Source organism: Phoca vitulina, unplaced genomic scaffold (assembly GCF_004348235.1).
Source record: "Phoca vitulina isolate PV1807 unplaced genomic scaffold, GSC_HSeal_1.0 scaffold5, whole genome shotgun sequence".
NCBI lineage: Eukaryota > Metazoa > Chordata > Mammalia > Carnivora > Phocidae > Phoca > Phoca vitulina.
The window spans coordinates 73200262-73219305 of NW_022589708.1; the positions used below are offsets into that span (position 1 = coordinate 73200262).

A 19044-nucleotide genomic window follows, 5' to 3' on the forward strand; every position below is an offset into this window, starting at 1 on the left:
ACATTAGATTCAGGTGCACAACATCGTGATTGGACAATTCTCCGCTCACAAGCGGAGCTCCCATCTGTCACCCTACAGCGCTATTACAACATCATTGACTATATTCCTTGTGCTGTGCCTTTCATCCCCGTGACTTATTCATTCCATAACTCCCCTTCACTCATTTTGCCCATCCCTCCTCCCCTCTGGCAACCATCTGTGTATTCTCTGTATTTATGGGTCTGATTCTGCTTTCTGTTTGTTTGTTCATTTGGGGTTTTTTTCCTTTTTTTTAGATTCTACATATGGACAAGCTTCCACTCCAAATGCCTCCTTCTCTCTGATGCTTATTTGAATCCCTCCCATCAGAAAGACGGGAACCCCCTCACTGGCCCTCCAGTGAGCACATGGCTCATCCCTTTCCGGTTGCTTCTGCCTGTGTCTGCCCTGTACTGTGTGAGGTGCGTGTCTATCTTATCTTCTTTATGAAAGTGCGAGTCCCATCAGGGAGACTTTATTTAAGCAGCCAGCAGAATGGGTGGGTTGTGGCTCGTGACAGCCTCTTGGGAAAGCAGTCGCGGAGAGCCCTGGACCCACAGCCAAGGTCAGCTGGGCCTGGATCACAGCTCTGCCTCTTCCAACTGCGAGAACTGAGAAAAGACTCTCATCCGCTGTGTGCCTCCATTTGCACATCTGTGCATGTAATAGTTCACGCTATTAATAATGTACTAATAATACTAATTAGTGCCAATGTGCTAATAATAGTACATGTCACAGGATCGTGGCGGGATAAAATTAGTTAATCCATGAAAACCTCTTTAGAACAGTGTTCAGCAGGTGCCAAGTACTCAATAGGTTTTAGGTATTTTTCTTACAGCTACTTGCTGTAGCAGGGTGTCTGGGAGTGGGCCCAGGAGACTGCATTTTCAGCACACACCCCTAGGTGAGTCCACCACACGCTGGAACTTTTGGACCACTAACGAAATCCAGACCTCTTGATTTATAACCGAGGAGCTTGAGGGCCAGGGTCGGGCAATGAGTCACCCAGGCTCCGTGAGGACCTGCACAAGCCACTGTCTAGTCTTTCTTCATTCAGGGGCTTGAACAAACCCAAGCAGACCAAACTTTGTTGGTTTTCAGAGGCGTTCTCCACCCAGGGGTGCTTTTACCTCGTGGGCAGCCCTGAGGGGACCAGAGGCCACAGAGCCGGCCTAGATGGGAAGTCCAGCTTTGGCCGCTTACACCCCCAATCCTTTCCCATCTGCAGCTGGAGAACCAAAGCCCATGAGTCACCACTCACTTCGTTTCCTCCATTCCAAGCTCCTCAAGTCCATAAATAAGGATGTCCTTGACCATCAGACTGTTCTTCAGTCTGACCCCATCCCTCCAAGGCAGAGGACCTTGCTGTGATGTGTGGGGGTGGCCTGGGAGAAGCCGAGGTGGGGACCCCAGAGTCTCCAGGCTCCTCGGGTACCGGGAGCAGACAAGCCATTGAAAGGACACTGGGCAGAGCCATTCGGGGACAGACTTCCCCTTCCTTCTTCAGCCAGACGTGAAGGAAACTCTTCTCTTCCTTGTCCTCTACTAATCTGTGAAAACCCGGACAATGAATCTGTCTTGAGATGGATGTTGTGGCCGTGACCACTAGTTGTCTCCAATATCCATTCTCTTGCCCCTTAATAATAAATGGCAGTCGAATTTTTAGCAGGGAGCAAGCTGCCCAGCGGAAGATGGCATCTCTCAGTCACAGGATGGAAGGTGGGCAGAGGGGAAGGACTCAACTTTCGGGTCTCCATCTTAAAGGGAAGGAGCCTCCTCTTGTCTAGTGCTTCTCAGCGCCTTTGTGCTCTCTGGCTTCGGAATGGCTGAAAGCCATCTTAGACCTCAGATCAAGGGTGACACCAGAAAAGGCAGAGTGACAGAGAGGGGGAGCCTGGGCCCCTGACGGAACCTCAGAGCAGAGCCCTACACCAGCTTGAACTGCATATGTGGGGAAGCAAATTCTCTCTCACTAGGCCATTTAGATTTCATGTCAGCTAAGCCCACAACCTGATACAGAGTTCGAGAATGGAATAGAGAGTCACGTTTCCTCTGCTCTGGGCTGCCATGCCTGGAGCAAGGTGTGCAGTGGGTAGAGCTCTAGCTTTAGGTTCAGACTCAAATACAGGCCCAGCCATTTGTTACCTGGGCTAGGCAGCTCGGGCTGCCATAGCCAAGCGCCCCAGCCAGGCAGCTTAAACCACAGAAATGGACTGTCTCCTGCTTCTGGAGGCTAGAAGGAGCAGGTCAAGTTGTTGGTGGAGCCACACCCATCAGATTCTAAGGAAGGCTCTGTCCCTGGCCTCTCTCCAGCTTCTGGCAGTTCTTGGCGTGTGGTGCATCATCCCAATCTCTGCGCCTTCATCTTCACATGGCCTTCTCCCTGTGTCTCTTCTTGTCACCTTCCCTCTGTGCATGTCTGTCTCTGTGTCCAAATATCCCCCCACTTTTTAACTATTTTTTTAACATTTCTTTTTTTAAAATTTTATTTTATTATTAACTACTTTTTTAAAGTAAACTCTATACCCAATGTGGGGCTTGAACTCACAACCCCGAGATCAAGAGTTGCACGCTCCACCGACTGAGCCAGCCAGGCACCAAATTTCCCCTTTTTGTAAGGACATCAGTCATACTGATTTAGGGTTCATCCTAATAACCTCATTTTAACATGGTTATCTCTACAGAGACCCTATTTCCGAATAAGGTCAACATTCTGAGGTACCAGGAGTCCAACATATGTTTTTTTGGAGGAACACAATTCTTCCCTTAATACTAACTCTCTTTGCTAATAGAATTTGGGTGTTTACTTAATGTCTGAGAACCTCAGTTTCCCCAGTGTCAGATTTGTATGTATTCTCAGGGTCTAGTATTTAGGAAGTCCCCGGGACGTGCCTTAGAGCTGGCCTTTGCCAATGTCACGTCTACAGTGGAGGACAGGCATCCCTTCCCATCATCCAATCATCATTAGATATGTGCAGCGGTCTTTGCCACCTTCTCTTCCTGCTCAGTCTCCCAACCCCTTTCCAGCATCTGGGGAGAGCCTGCACCCTACGGGGCTGGGTGGGAGGCAGGGACCATCCACCACAGCAGATGCTGAAAATGCTGGACACTTAGTCCCACAGCCTCCCTTGTAGCTGCGCAGCCCCAGATGTGGTTCTCCCGCTCGCCTGGTGATGCTCTAAGCTTCTCAATAGTCTTTTTTTTTTTTTTTTTTTTTAAGATTTTATGTATTTATTTGAGAGAGAGAGATAGCGAGAGAGAGCATGAGCAGGGAGGAGAGGGAGAAGCAGACTCCCTGCTGAGCAGGAAGCCGAGGCGGGACTCAATCTCAGGACCCTGAGATCATGACCTGAGTCGAAGGCAGCTGCTTAATGGACTGAGCCACCCAGGTGCTCCCTCAATAGCTTTTTTCCCCTAAAGATTTTATCTATTTAGTTGAAAGAGAGCAAGAGAGAGAGAGAGAGAGAGTGCACGAGCAGGGGGGAGGGGCAGAGGGAGAAGCAGACTCCCCAAGGAGCAGGGAGCCCGATGCTGGACTCGATCCCAGGACCCTGGGATCATGACCTGGGCTGAAGGCAGATGTTTAACCAGCTGAGCCCCCCAGGTGCCCCCTCAATAGCCTTTTAATAAAATCCTTTTTTATTAACCAGACAGAGCCTTTCCCATTGCTTGCAAATGATAGCTTTGACTGATACACCATGTACTTTTCAAGGCCAAAATGGTTGATTAGGAGAATGGTAGCAGCTTGCAGACGACCTCTGACAATTGGCATGTACAGTCTGGTGGCTTTCCAATCAGAGAGATGTGGACTGAAATCTCCACTCTGCCCCTTACCAGTCGAGAGATGATGAGGAAGTTAATGAACCTCTCAGGGCCTCATTTTCCTGTTCCATTCAATGGTGATGGTAACAATAAGCTACTGGAGCAGTTTGGGAGGATTAAATGAGATAATACGCCTGAGACTCTCACTGTGCATGATGGTTATGTTGACATTCAACTTGACCGAGCCACGGGATACCCAGATATTTGGCCAGATGTTATTCTGGGTGTGCCTGTGAGGGTGTTCCTTCATGAGATCAACATTGGAACCAGTGAAGCAAGTCGAGCAGAGTGCCCCCCTGATATGCAGGGGCCCCATCCAATCTGAGGGGGGCCTGCATAGGATAGAAAGGGTGACCCTCCCTCAAGTTCAAAGGAGCTCGCCCAGCCTGCCCGCCTTGAGCTGGGATCTTCTCCTGCCTTTGGAGTCAGACTGTAACACTGGCTCTTCTTGGATCTCGAGCCTGTCAGCTTTCAGACCGGAAGTCCCCCGTCTGCTCTCCTGGGCCTCCATCTTGGGACTTCTCAGCCTCCATAAGCATGTGAGCCAATTCCTTATAACAAATCTCTTTATATATATATATATTTTTTCTGTTGATTCTATTTCTCTGGAGAGCCCTGAATAATACACAGGAATACATGGAACAATAGTGCATATTCAGTAATTATGGTAGCTATTTGTTGTGTTAGTTTTCTTATTATGTGACAAATGATGAAGCCAGCACACAGCGCCCAGGAATGGCCCCTCAAACGCTGCGGCAGCATCCTTGTATTTCCCCCACCTGGAGAAATTCATTGACCTTTCTCTATAAACCCCGAACTTATTCCCTCCCTCTTCCCAGCCCACCTCTCTCTCTCTCTCTCTCTCTCTCTCTCTCTCTTACACACACACACACAGAAACACACAGAGCGCGCAATTCCTGGAGATGCCCTGGATCACACTGAGTTGGAGTGGGGGAGACATCTTTAGCTCCCAGATGTGCATTGGCAACTTCTGCTTCTGGCACCTTCCCTCCCTGTAGTATACCATGGCTCCCACAGCCCCCAGGGATGCTGACATTCAGCCGTCCACCTTCTCCTCCGCCAGGCGTTCCAGGAGAAAATAAAAAGCCTGAATTTCTGGGGGCCGCTGTGGAGGCTGCTCCTCTGGGTGGGTCAGAGAAGAGAGCACAGCCAGGGAGAGGGTGTCCCTAGCCCGCTGACTTAGACAGTGCACACTGCCCCCCCTACCACGTGGCTTTCAAAGGGGTGACTCAGGGAGAGACCCCCCCCCCCAAAGACAACTGCACTCTACCAGGTGGTACTGAAGACTCCTGGGTGCAGCTCAGTGAGAGTAGCCCACCCCAGCTCCCGGGCCAGATGCAGGGGCTCCCACCCCTCCAGTGTGGCACTCCCACCCTCCCCCCTCCAAGTCTGACGTTCCTCTGGATAAACAGGAAGCATGGGGGGAGCCCAGACTGTGATCTTGCTGAAAGCTCCAAACATGAGACATCTGGCCTCAGGACCACTCAGGGAGCTCTTTAAAATGCAGACTACTCCTCCACAGCTCAAATACAGAGCAACAGAATCCCTGGGACTGTGCCCCAGAATCTTCGTTTTTAACAAGTTCTCCAAAAGACATTGGCAGGCACGTGTCTGGCCAGGGGAAACAGCCCTGAGCTGAAGGGAGCCCTCTCCCCTTCCTGGAGCCAGACCTCCCGGTTTCTGGCTTCTGTGATTTTTGGCCATTGCATGACCTCTCTGAGCCTCAGTTTCCATGTCTGAAAGATGGGAGTGATAATAGCTCTACCTCAAAGGTTATTATCGAGAAAATAAAAGTGCCCAGCACAAAGTAAAGGATCAGTAATTGTGAGGGAATAACTGCTCCCCAGAAAACTTTCTTTTTCCATATGTAACATGGAGAAAGTCATATCTTGCAAAGCAACTACTATACTTTTTAGGGTATACAAGCAAGTTTGAAAAGCACTCTTTTCCAGAAACAACTTCATAATGTACCAAGTTACCTTTAAAACAACTACAACTTACTGAACACCTTCTGTGTGGCAGCTTTGCCAATAATTCTGCCTGATGGGTAGTATTACGTCCATTTGCAGAGACACGGAAACCTCGACTGCCCTTTGCCCCAGGTAAAGCGGGATTGGAACCAAATCTAAGTCTGCCGCCTTCATAAAGCTGGTTAGTAACTGTCTCATCAGCAGGAGCTCCTGAAATTTCCCTGTTTTTCCACAGTCATAAATACACGTTAGTATCTCCAGGCAAAATCTGTTTATGTAAGTAAGCCTTGCTGTTAACAATGTTCTTCTAGTTTAAATAAAGAATGCCAATAAAAAAGTGGCAGCAAATATTTTAGAATTTTAACTCATTCATCCTCAGCTGAGCAAATAATGCTCAAAAAAACCCCAATGCTTTCCAGTTTGTAAAGTAAGAAATGTCATTTTCTTTGGAAGGGTACTCTCGCCCCGTGAGGAGTGTTTGCCTCACTCCCCGCTCAGCTCTGTGATCTCTCCCCTCCACTGATTTTGTCAACACCCTCAGATTTGGGTCAGAATCGTATTTTGCCTTTCATCCCACAGAATCCCACCCTCAAGGCCGAGCCCCTAGGACTCCCACGGGACTGAGTTTCTGGAAAGAGTGCTGTCTTGATCACAACAACATTCAGCACAGAGCTTTGTAGGAAGCAGGTTCTCAATAAATATGATTTGAAATCATGCAAATGACTGTCTTGGTGGTCTTAATAAAGATGTAAAGAATACCCAAAGCAATAATACTTATTTGTTCAAGCAGGCCTGCTGTGGAGAATGCGAAAGGGCCAACTCTGACAGTTGGACAAAGGGAACTCAGCACATAGACACACACCCCTGCACTCACAGCCATATAAAAGTAACTGGAGGGGCGCCTGGGTGGCTCACTTGGTTAAGTGTCTGCCTTCGGCTCAGGTCATGATCCCAGGGTCCTGGGATCGAGCCCCGCATCGGGCTCCTTGCTCAGCGGGGAGCCTGCTCCTCTCTCCCCCTGCTCTTGCGCTCTCACTTGCTCTCTCTCTCCCTCTCAAATAAATAAATAAAATCTTTAAAAAAAAAAAAGCAATTGGAGGGACTCCTTAAGTTTTCTAATGGTTCACCTTAGCAAATGTTTTTGGGGATCCTGTTTTGTAGCGGACACTCTAACAGGTGCTGTGAAGCCGAAGATGTTTGAGGACCTGTCCAACCCTTGAGGAGCTCATTCTCTCCTGAGGCAGAAGCACATGGGGGTGGGACGCCTGGGTGGTCATTTTTCCTACAGCCCCAGCTAACTTCATGGTGTTTGAGTTTGTTTATATATCACGACCTTCTTATTGAGTATCAAAGTAGCTTAATACTCATTTTAACAAAGTCCTTAAAAATACCCCACCTTTTGGAGACAGATCAAATGGTAAGAATAAGTTATTAATCATAGAAATTATCATCGCATTGTAAATTTGGATCGGTAACTTTGCATAGTGAGAAGTAGAAATTATAACACGTACACGGAACAAAAAAGCTATTCGAGCCCCAAGTTCATGACTAAACAGTCATCTTGTCTTTTCCATTTGCTCTATTGTTCACTGCCGCCTTCCACAGCTATTTATTTTAATCCATTTCTCCAAAGAGATATTAATAAACTTTAGAACTTCCGTTGTGACCTTCACCTTGACACAAGCAAAACAAATTTATTTTCTTATGCTATAATAGATTTATTTTCCCATTTTTCGAGTTTGCTTTTCGTGAGGAACATGTGAGGCACAGAATGTACGCAGGATGTACAATTTAGCCGTTTGGATTTCATCCATTTCCCTGGGACCACACCGATGGGCACGTTAATGAAATCATGCCACAGTTTCAGAGCAGAATAGAATGGAGCCTCGACCAGGAGGATGAGTGGCAGCCGTGGAGACGGGGAGAGGGGGGGCACAGAAACAGAGGCAGGGGCAGGGGGGGGGGCACGGAGTGAGGAGGGGCCATGAGGATGGAGAGGATGACACTGAGGATGGCACCTCAGAGGTAAGGCAAAACTGTGATAAAGGTGTGAGGGTACTCCCACCCACCTGCCCACCTTTCCAACTTTCTGCCCAGTGTTCCAGAAGCTGTGACCCACCAGGACTACAGTGACACCCAGGGCTCCGATGGCTCTGCCCTCCCCACTCCTGTGGGAAGGGGAAGGTGGCTCAGAGCTCGGCTTCCACTAAGGGCCTCCTCAGCACCCAGTCAAGCCCAAATCCTCGGACCCTCTTTCCTATACACACAGCCGACAACTTCCCACCCTACCTGCCTCCTGATAACTCCAGGCTCCCCCTCCATCTCCAGGGCTACTATCCCAGGGTTCCTTCCAGATGCACCCCACGCACCTCACCCCCATCAGCAGGAGGCCTGGGGAACAGGCACTGAGCCTTCTGAGACCAGAGATCCAGGTCATATGCCGGGTCGGGTCTGGGGACCAGAAATAAAGGAAGCTTGGAGGCCCCGGAGGTCAGTGATTTGTGATGCTGAGGACAGGAAAAATACCATGTGGAGTGCTTTCTGCGTGGCCCTCCAGCCGGCCTGTGCCCCAAGGGGCTGCTACTCCTTTGGAACTGCCCGTGACTCCTCTTTTGACCCCTCTGGTCTACACTGTGCTCTCCCCTGGAGAGGTCAAGGGTACTTCCTGTCCTTACTGGTCGCTCACTTGGAACTTCATCACAGGCTGCCTTGGGACATCTCTTGTATTGTTCTTTTTAGCGTTTCCATGATGACTTTTCCCATGGGATGTTCGATGCCTTCTTCCCATGGGATGTCTGATCTCGGCTCCTTGGAGGTGGAGAGCCCCTGGCACTGGGTGGCAATCCGGGCATGCTGGGGGCGTGGCAATGATTAGGTCAACCTGTTCCTTTCATGTCCTCGCCTACAAAGTTAAGATGTATGGCAGAAGCAGGAATGGCTGAGGATAGAAAGAACTGCTTTTGTTCTGAGGGTATGCAAATGAGCAAGAAGAATTAGGTGCTTTTTCAAAGATAATGGAATTCAAAATCGTATTCTTCCTTAATTATTTGGACACTGCTTTAGACATGAATTATCTCATTTTTGCAATCCTTCATGCCATTTTGCATAGGTAGACACCCCTCAACTATAGGGAAGAATGGTGTTAACAGCATAGACATGGACACGGGTGTCCTTGGAAGGCAGGGTAATGGTCCGCAGCGGCCAGAAGCTGGATATGTGTTATTTCCTCTCTGTCACTGCTGATAAAGTACTTTAACTACTCAGAACATCTCCTGTCCTTGTTCTGCAGACGTGACAAGTTGTCTCATGCAATCTCCCATTACTGTCCCTTGGCACCAAAAAATAATGCATTCAGCTCATCATATTATTCATCAAATATTTACTGAAAACCTACCACTCTAGGTGCAAGCACTAGGCCCAAAGCCTGGGATACAAAGTTAGGAAGTGCAGTTACAGCCCACAAGCAGTGCTCCTTCCAATGGGGGTGACAACTAGCTACATGACATGGTCGGGTGTCCCACAAATGCTGTAGGCATGGAGAAAGACTCGAAGAGGGCAGCCCAGGAGCTTAATAGAGCACATGACTTGGGTCTGGAAAAATGAGTTAGTGATCGGGGCGCCTGGGTGGCTCAGTCGCTAAGCATCTGCCTTCGGCTCAGGTCATGATCCTGGGGTCCTGGGATCGAGCCAAGCATCAGGCTCCCTACTCAGTGGGAGGCCTGCTTCTACCCCTCCCACTCCCCCTGCTTGTGTTCCCTCTCTCGCTGTGTCTCTCTGTGTCAAATAAATAAATAAAATCTTTAAAAAAAAAAGAAAAGAAAAATGAATTAGTGATCTTTTAGAGAAGAGGAAAAATATTCCAGGCACAGGAAATAGCTCCTGCTAAGGCAGGAAGGCATGGAAGAGCCTGGTATATATTGAGAGCAGCAGACCGTTCTGTTGAATGGGCTTTCAGCCCCACTGTGTGAGGGGGCATGTAAATGTGTGTGAGTGTGTTTGTAGGAGGGGATGAGAAGGCTGGAGAGGTGGGAAATAACCTTGATGTCATGCCTCATTTGTATTTTATCCAGTAGCTAAAGGGAACACAGCTGAGGTTTTTCAATCATGAAAATAAGTGATTAGAGTTGGTTTTAGTCAGGTTGTTCCGGTGTAAAGAAAGAATCAGAGGGGTGTCAGTCCAGAAGACAAGAAACCGATCTCACCTACACTTGCCTGCCTGTCTAGGCCAGAGCTGGATGGATTATGGCAGAGTGATGCTTCAGAGAAAAAGAGGAGAGAGAACTGACAGATCAAGTGCCCTGTTGGATGTGAGGGTCAAGAAGACAGAGCAGGAAGGAGATTTTTTTTTTTTTTTAGAAAGAGGGAGGGGTGGGGGGGGAGGAGAAGAGGGAGATGGAAAATCTTAAGCAGGCTCCATGCCCAGCACGGAGCCCAACACAAGGCCCAGTGCGGGGCTCAATCCCACGACTCTGAAATCATGACCTGAGCCGATATCAAGAGTCTGATGCTTAACTGAGTGAACCACCCAGGCGCCCCAGGAAGGAGAATTTTTAAGCAACTCTAGGTAGGATGCACTTACTGACATAAGGAATTTTTATTTTCTAATACAGGTAGAGAGAGTAGATTTCCATTTGCACCAATAAATAAAACTGCTATTCATGTTTGCGATTTGTTAGCACCAGCGTACTATGAACCCCTTTCCTTGAAAATCACGTGGTATCAATTTCATGCCTGTGGCAAAGTGCCCTAATTAAAGACATCCTGCAGTTGCTCAAATCTTTTCTCCTCCACATTCTTTGCTTTCTCCCACAACAGATTCCCTCTACATCGGCTCCCCTACCGCAAGACACCAATAGGAGTTCAGGCTGAGGACAAGCATGGAGCCGTTCTGGGCGCTGGTGCAAGTATGATTTCTATAAAAAGACATTTAAAAAACAAGGAGCAATGTTGCCATTTTGCCTTTAATGGAAAAGTGGCTAGCAGTTACAGTAAAAAAAAAAAAATTTTTTTATTTAAAAAAAAACCTCTCCAACTTCTAGGCAATCACTGAATTTTCAGAAATACACATACACTTGAAAACCAACAGTTTGTATAAAAATAAACTTTGAATGTGTAATTAAAAAGGGACGTCCCCTGTCTTTTTCAGCTGCACAAACGCACAATAAAAAGGAGCCGAGTCTGTGTGAGATGGGTTTACCCCAGTGCAGAGGGGGCTTTGACTTTGGAAGACAGAGCCTGCTTGAAGCGCCTCTTGAGGTCTTGCATGTTGGGAGAGCGCGGCCGGGGAATGATGGAGGCTCTTCTCCTCTCCCCGCTGAGGCTGTGCAGCTTGCCCACTTCTTTACAGAGGTGCTGAAACACGTCACAGACGTCCTCGTAGTTTTCACTGGTGGAAATTTCAAGGAATAGGCTGCCCAGCTCGTTGGCCAGCTGAATGCCATCATGCGTTTGCACCTGCCGGGCATGCAGAAGGTCCCCCTTGTTGCCCACGATGATGACAGGGGCCTTGGAGTCAGGGTGGACCTTCCGGATGTGCTGGTAAAGGGGGCGGATGGACTGGTAGCTGTCATAGTCTGTGATGGAGTAGACCAGCAGAAAGCCCTCTGCCCACTGCACGCACTTGGCCAGGGAATCACCTACCTGGGTCAGGCTGTCTTGGACCTGAGAAAGATCAGAACGAGTCTGGATCAAGGAAGCCCTCAGTGGGAGAGGACTCAAAATAACATCAGAGTAACCCTTGCAAAAAGCATTCAAAAGAGAAATCATAAATACAGTTTTCAGATGCTACCTAGCTTCTGCAGAAGGAGGCTTTGGACGCAAGAAGAGCAAGCTCCCTGCCTGGGTTATTTTATTGGCTGTCACCAATGCATTAACCCCCTGCTTGGCAGGTATTCTGTGGTGAGCCCTGGCTGACTGAAGAATGACTTCAATGAGAACTTTCAAAGAAGAATGGCGCAATCTTCAGGGAACTGAGAATAAACAAAACTTTGAAAATAAGCCAAGATAAATATCTTTTCCCAAGCCCATAAAAATATTTTTAGCATATCCTTTTTGAGAATGTTACAGAAACAAAGTCCTTCTTTCTGGTCTTCCACAAGACCTTTCCTCCCTCCAAGGGATCGCAATTAATAACTTGTTAATCAAGTTAAATTCCCGACTGCTTGCCAAGGGGTTATCTGGTTGCAATTAACCGACTTGAGGGAACAGTTAGAAACCCAGAAGCACTCTCGCTGTCCTTGCTAGGGGAGAAGACCCTCTCCAGAATCCCACCCCTGTTAATGGTTCCATGGCCGAGCTCTGAAAGAAGTGGTGAGCCCCATCCCTGCAAGTAGTGATGCCTCTCCCAGGGCTGCAAACAGAGGTTAACTCTCTCTCCCCTTTGGAGGAGCTGGACTGGAGGAAGCTGCCTCTGGAACCACCCACTCACCCCGTCCCCACCAAGAGGGTTTCTAACAGCCCGCCTGGGGACAGCCCACGCCTTCATCTGAATGCAAAACAGGTGTGTTCACACATCTTGCTCCCGCTGAGGAGCCCCCTGGGTGTGTGCGCGGTGGTGAGCCGTTCGCTTCGGGCCGTCCTTACCTGGATGCCCCCCGGGGTGTCCTGGATCTGCAAGGAGAGCTGGTCTCCCTCTACGTAGACGAGCCGTGAATACAACTTGCCTGAAGGATGAAGGAGACTTTGCTTTTAAATTCCTACACACATATCAGCAAAAAAGAAAATCGGAGCATGCAGCCACAAAAGCAGAGAGCATGAAATTATTCTAACCTGTATTCGGTTCATAATCGCCAATAAATCTCTTGGTCAGGAAGCGCACAATCATTGCTGAAAAGGAAAAACAGGAAAATCAGTTAAAGGACTAGGACAAAACAGTCAAACCGGGACGCTCCCGTGGAAAAGGAGAGGGCGCTGGGCCGCAGAACCCCGGGTACTGCCCAGGTTGGAAGGCTCTGCAAAGCCAAGGGTGCGGCCGTCGCGGTCTCTCGCGGGTTTGACTGCAGGTGTCTACCTGCCGCACGAGCCCCCCTCCTCCAGCAGGGGCCAAGCCAGGCGGGAGCCCAGGAGTAGCCGCCCCGAGGAAGCAGCGGGGAAAGCGAGCTGGCGGGGGAGAGCCAGGGCTGGCGCGGAAACTTGCAGGTTCTTCTGGCGCTCTATCCTCCTCCCCTCCGCCCAGAGCTCCGGCTCTTCCCCGAGGCCCCGTCGTCCCCGAGCGGGCCCCTGGGCACTCACCGCTCTTGCCCACGCGGCCGGCGCCCAGCACGGCCAGCTTGATGTCCTTGGGCAGGAGGTAGTCGGAGGAGGACTCGGGGATGGGCGCGAGCAGACAGTGCCCAGACATGGTGGGCGGCCGCATGGAGAGCGCGCCGGCCGAGCGGGTCCCGCCGCCGAGAGCGCACGCCTGGCCTCGGCCGCAGCGGAGCGGCTCGCGAGCACAGAGAGCGTGCGGACACAGGTGCGCGGGGACCGCGGCGGCCGGCCGAGCTGTCAGCGCCGGCCGTTTTAAAGGGCTGCGCGCGCGCTGCGGGGGCGCGGCGGCCGCCTCCGGCTCCTCCCCCTCCCGCCCCTTCCCGCGGCGGCCGGGAGGGACCGGGGCGCTGGAGAGCCCGGGGGGAGGGACCGGGCGCCGGCGGCGTGCGCACCGCCTCGCAGCCTGACGCGCTCCGTCCGGGCCCCGCGCCGCTGCCGCCCCCAACCCCTGAAGGACGGCCACGGTCCCGCGAGCGGTGGGAGACCTCTCGTGGGGCTGTGCCTGCACCGCCCTGGGGGCCCCTCCAACCCGCAGAGGCGAGCCCGGGTCACTAGACCAGTGGGTGAACCTGCGATCAGTTCTGAGCCGGGGGAGGAAAGAAACAGGAAAAAGTGCAATCAGTCGGATGTTTCTGCAACAATGGGAGGGGTAAATTCCTGTTGGGTATATTGCCCTTTTTATTTTCAAAAGGTGCTGAGGGGTGACATTACTAAGGAAAAAGGAGGAGGGTAAAGCCCGGAATCCCTGAATTAGTAGCCGTTATAAGGGACCTGCAGTCACTGTGACCTTGCTCCACAAATGTGAAGGCCTCTTGGGGGCAGTAATTGTTTGCAGCTCAGCCTCCAAGCCCAGACCCTCGCTGCTGGCCTTGGCTGAATCCACTCCTTAGTGAACACTCAATACACATTCCATCCCCTGGGAGCTTTGGCTCCGGACTAATTCTCCATCATTAATACTGTCTTATGCACTTGAGTCGTGCATTTGCTTTTATTATTCAAGTACTTACTTCTAAGCGCAAAATGAAGTGTAGGATAAGGATAAGAGAGTGGAAAAAGGGGACACAAAAGAGAAAAATGTCCTGGTCTTGGGTTTGGGGAGACGGACCATAGTAAGGCCTTGGGATTTGATCCTTACAGGTTAGAACTTCATGCTTCTGGCCTCCTGTGTACCAGCCTCATATGTCAATTGCCTATTGGAGGGCCCCTTCCTTACCCCTTCTCTGTCTCGGTCGTATTAGTTAGCTTTTGCTGCACGACAAACTGCACGAAACTTAATGGCTTAAAACAATCCCCCATAGTTGCTCATGTCTGTAGGTCAGTGGAGTGGTTATCCTAATCTAGGCCAGACTCAGCTGACCTAGGCTGGGCCCTGTCATGTATCAGCAGAGAGCTGGCAGAGGGTGGCAGGCAGTCAGCTGTGATGGGGGAGGGGCAGTGACGGACTCACTTGTCGGAGTCCGTCCCCGCCCCCCCCCCCCCCCCCCCCCCCCCCCCCCCACCAGGACGGCTAGGGCTTGCTTTCATGGTGGTTGAGCAGGTTTCAGAGAGAGTAAGTGGAAGTGGAAAAGGCCTCTTGAGCCCTACTCCACGGTGGAACCCATAACCTCTGCTGTATTCTGTTGGCCAAAGCAAGTCACAATTCCAGCCCAGATTCAAGGAGAGGGGAAAGGATACACTCCATGCCTAAGTGGAGGGAGCTGAAGTCACATTTGAAAGGGCTGGGTGGCTCAGTCGGGTTAAGCATCTGGCTCTTGGTTTCTGCTCAGGTCGCGATCTCTGGGTTGGGAGATTGAGCCCCACAGTGGGGAGTCTGCTTCTACTCCCCCTCTGTCTTCCCCCTCCCCCGGCTCATGCACTCTCTTTCTCTCTGAAAAAGATATTTCAAAGAAATAAAAAAGACAGGGCTGAGTGAGATGCAGAGAGGGATAGAGGTTGGAATCCATTTTTAGCAACCAACTACACTAATGCATGTTTCCTCCATCTACCCAGAATTCCATCCTCGACTCCAACCACTCTCACTTCCAAGTTCCACCATTTCTACTGCCTACACCCCTGGGTGTCTCCCCCTCTCCATCCCCACTGCTCTCCTCACCTCTCAGTTGAATTCTTCAGGACTCCTGCTGTAGACTAGGAATAGATGATGACTTGTTTACTTGCTCTTCCCTTGGAAGCTTTCTTTGATCAGCACTGCCAGCCCCACTCCTATCTCCCAGGTCCTCCCTCTTAGGACACCCTTGGCAGCACTGATCTCAACTGTTACTCTCTGTAAAATTTGTTTCATGACTGTCTCCAGGGGGCAGAGACTCTAGCTTGTGTCTTTAGCATCAGCACATAGTGGTACCTGGGACTTTGAAGGTCCTTTGTTCACTGACTGACTTTCTGAATGAATAAATGAATGAATGCTGTCTTCACTGTGTGAAATGGAAAAGACAGAAGTCATATGTGTAACCATTATCCCAATAGCTTGGTTTTGAGAGCAACCTACTCTCGAGAGAAAGTGTTCCAGGAAATGTCCTGAGATAACTGCTGTATCTCAGTTGCACTGACTTTTGGCAGCTTACAAGGCAATCCCCTTCTGTTAAACTTCAGTTTAACTGGAAAGATTTAAAGCAGGCCACCTCATTCCTTGACAGGAGAAAGCACCATAAAGACAGTTACTATTTAAAGAACCACTCTGAAACCATTGGTTCCAGGGATCCTTCAGCTGTTCAGTGATAGGGGTCCAAGTCATTGTGTCCCAGATGCTCTTTGGCTCTCTTTGAACACAAAATGGCCCGTTTCACCAAACACCAAGTCCTCACCAAAGCAGGAAGGGAGTGTGGGATTCTATTGTCTTTTTATTATGAAATAAAATAATTCTCAGAACCCAGCAGACTTTCTTTTACCTCTCATCTCCAGAACTGAGAAGCTGAGAGTTTATCCAAGTATCTAGCAAAGAAGACTGGGATTGCCACTACCTTAGAACAACCCTAGCTCCGCCCCAGGAGCTAGCGGACACCTTGCTCCCCCATTAAGTCAAGAAATAAAAGAGGGGATCTCTGTTGAGCAGGAATCAATGGACTCTGCACCTTTCATTTTCCTGGGATTAAAATGCAGAACTGTCAAGGGAAAAGAGCACTTTCTTAGCCGAATCTTGGACTCACCTCTACACCTCATTCCCCATCTTAATTCCCTGTCAGGAATAAGATCATTTTAGTTTAAGGTCACCCAATAAGTAAGATTCCTAAGACTGTTCTCTGTCCACTGATAATTATGTTCCATTTTGCATTCACATTGCACCTTAGCTCAGAGAGCTCAAAATGTTATTCCATTCTCCTTGGAAACTCTTTGCATCTGCAAATAGACAAGATAATCCATGACCTTTTAATACAGACAATATGTTACCGAACTGTTACTGATGAACTGTTACTGAACATTATAAATAGCATTGCCTAAATTGTTGCTGCTTGTGTTCTATTTCATTTTGGATTTCTTTGTGTCCAGAGTTATGTAAAATTGTACTGCAACCAATATAACACAGGCATACTGAAGTGGTTTTAAAATGACAATGGAAATGTGTAGGCACAGATATGGATACACAGATCCTGTGGGTGTTTGAAATGACTATGAAGGGCAGAATTTGGTAATTCGCAAATATCAGCCTTGGGAAGTTATTAACCCTTTACCAGCCATATCAGCTTGATTTCTAGCCGAGGTAAAGCTGCCAAGGGTCCTCCTCTAGTTCAAGAACATCTCTCCCTCCACCATCCATCACCTCCTAATACCAGCTCTTCCTGTGTATCCTAAATCCTTGAACAATGAGCTCACTGGAGACTCGCAGACTACCTTTAGGTAATTTCACCAGAATAAAAACTGTGCTTTGCTACCAGTTTCCTGCTTTATTTCAACAGTCAAAATTATTGAAAATCTACTCACTGCAAGACTCCATTAGGTGCTGGTACAGAATACAAAGAACAGTTAACTTTTTTTTTTTTTTAATTTTTTATTGTTATGTTAATCCCCATACATCATTAGTTTTAGATATAGTGTTCCATGATTCATTGTTTGTGCATAACACCCAGTGCTCCATGCAGAACGTGCCCTCCTCAATACCCATCACCAGGCTAACCCATCCTCCCAACCCCCTCCCCTCTAGAACCCTCAGTTTGTTTTTCAGAGTCCATTGTCTCTCATGGTTCTTCTCCCCCTCCGATTTCCCCCCCTTCATTCTTCCCATCCTGCTACATTCTTCTTCTTTTTTTCTTTCTTAACATATATTAACAGTTAACTTTCTATTACCAATCATCTACTGAGGGGATGACAAAGTATAAGACACTCCTGCCTGCCTTCACAGACATCCCTATAGTGAAATTATCCTTTATAAATTTGAGTTTACCAAAAAATTCTATTTCTTCTTTAATCTTAACTAAACCTGTAAAATGGGTTAAATATTTCCTAAATTGAGGTTCAGACAAGTTTATAACTTACCCGGTCATTGAGCCATTCAGTAGGAGACACCCCCAACCCCTCTGATTTCTAATCTTGGCATTTTCCATCAAGGTAGAGAGTGGGATGAAAACACTCGGGTCATGTAAAAGGAATGACAAAGCAGGTCAGGGTGCCAACTCCAATAGAGATGCAATGGGGAGAATTAAATCTGAATGGGGGAGGGGGCGGTGGTAATCAGTGAAAGCTACAGGAAGAAATTGCCCGGTCTCTGAGCATGACTAATATTTGGTAGGCAGAAACACAGAGGGTGGGAGATGGCATGTCAAGTTGAAGGAATGGCATGAGCAAAATCATGGAAGTATAAGTATAATGCAAGTCTGGGGAGCTACGAGTAGTCTCAAACATTAGAAGGATGTGGTGGATAGCCCAAAAAGTTGGGGACCAGACTGTGGATGGCAATGCATGCCATGCTCAGGAATTTATCTGGAGGCTATGGAAAGCCACTGAACTTTTCTTAAGGAGGGTAACCCTGACTATATGTAACAGGGTCAGTGCTAGGAGCATATATATATGAAGAACAAAATATCATCTCTGCTCTCAAGAATCTTAGAACTACTTACTTACTCATCTCCCATAAGCAATTATTCTGAACCTCCTTCTCGCTCAGGAGCAAAAAGTTATCACATCCTCACTTGAGCTAAGCCATCACCTCATTTTGGAGAATAGAGTACCTCACTGCATTTCTTTTCCAAATCAAATGATTTCCATAAATTCCAATCTTGGAAGGAAGTATCAGAGGCATTTTCTCTATGCTTTTTCCATTTGGGGCTTTATGAGCTAGCCTGTCAATTAATCCTCACCATACACGTTTGCAGTTGGAAAACAATCACAATACAGAAACCCTGGGCTGCTATTCACTCCTCTGTACAAACTTTCCGCCTCAGCAATACGAGCTGCAGAGGCTGCCTCACCACTATTATTCATAACCAAGTAACTTGTCTAACAGATTCTGGGAAAGCTTTTGTATGAACAATACTATTGTTTTTAAGTGGGGATGGGATAAACACTTGTATTCCAAATCTAATTGTTTTCTCTTGTGCTCAAAAAGTAAACCTACTTTTATATCTTGGCAACTGTTAACGCTCCATTTTAGCAAAAATTGTTTTCCATTTTCCCACCATAGTACAGAGAAAATGTTGACACTAGAGATATGAAATACACAGTGAGAATACACTAGAGATATGAAACTGTGGGGTTTTTCCTGCCCCAACATTGAGAGTGTGATTTATTTTATTCAACTCTTGGGATTAGGCTCAATTGAATAAAACAGAAGTCCTCAGAAGGTACCTGGCTAGATCAGAAAAGACAGAATCAAAAGTTAAAGGAGCCATGCACCTTCATTTATGGTAATGGCTCTAATTTAATAGGGCAAAAAATTTTAAAGTTAGAACATTTTTCTTCATCCTCACAAAGTGTAGGAAAGGGAAATTTTAAGAGATTCATTTATAATTTCACCATCTATAACAATTAACTCATT

General features: G+C 48.3%; 1 protein-coding gene across 1 annotated transcript; it reads right to left on the bottom strand.

Annotated features, from left to right (window-relative positions):
- Positions 1 to 10449: 10449 nt before the first annotated feature.
- RASL11A (RAS like family 11 member A) lies at positions 10450 to 13299 on the bottom strand. The gene is made up of 4 exons (XM_032402503.1): positions 13062 to 13299; positions 12600 to 12656; positions 12414 to 12493; positions 10450 to 11492 (listed from the first exon to the last, which is right to left on the bottom strand). The coding sequence occupies exons 1-4, from the start codon at positions 13183 to 13185 to the stop codon at positions 11025 to 11027; spliced, it is 729 nt and encodes a 242-aa protein (XP_032258394.1). The 5' UTR covers positions 13186 to 13299; the 3' UTR covers positions 10450 to 11024.
- Positions 13300 to 19044: the final 5745 nt, after the last annotated feature.

Coding starts and splice junctions, on each gene's coding strand:
- RASL11A (XM_032402503.1), bottom strand. CDS start 13,185: ATGCGGCCGCCCACCATGTCTGGGCACTGTCTGCTCGCGCCCATCCCC. Junction 12,657..13,061: donor CGGCCGCGTGGGCAAGAGCG/GTGAGTGCCCAG, acceptor TTTCCTTTTCAG/CAATGATTGTGCGCTTCCTG. Junction 12,494..12,599: donor CGATTATGAACCGAATACAG/GTTAGAATAATT, acceptor TTCATCCTTCAG/GCAAGTTGTATTCACGGCTC.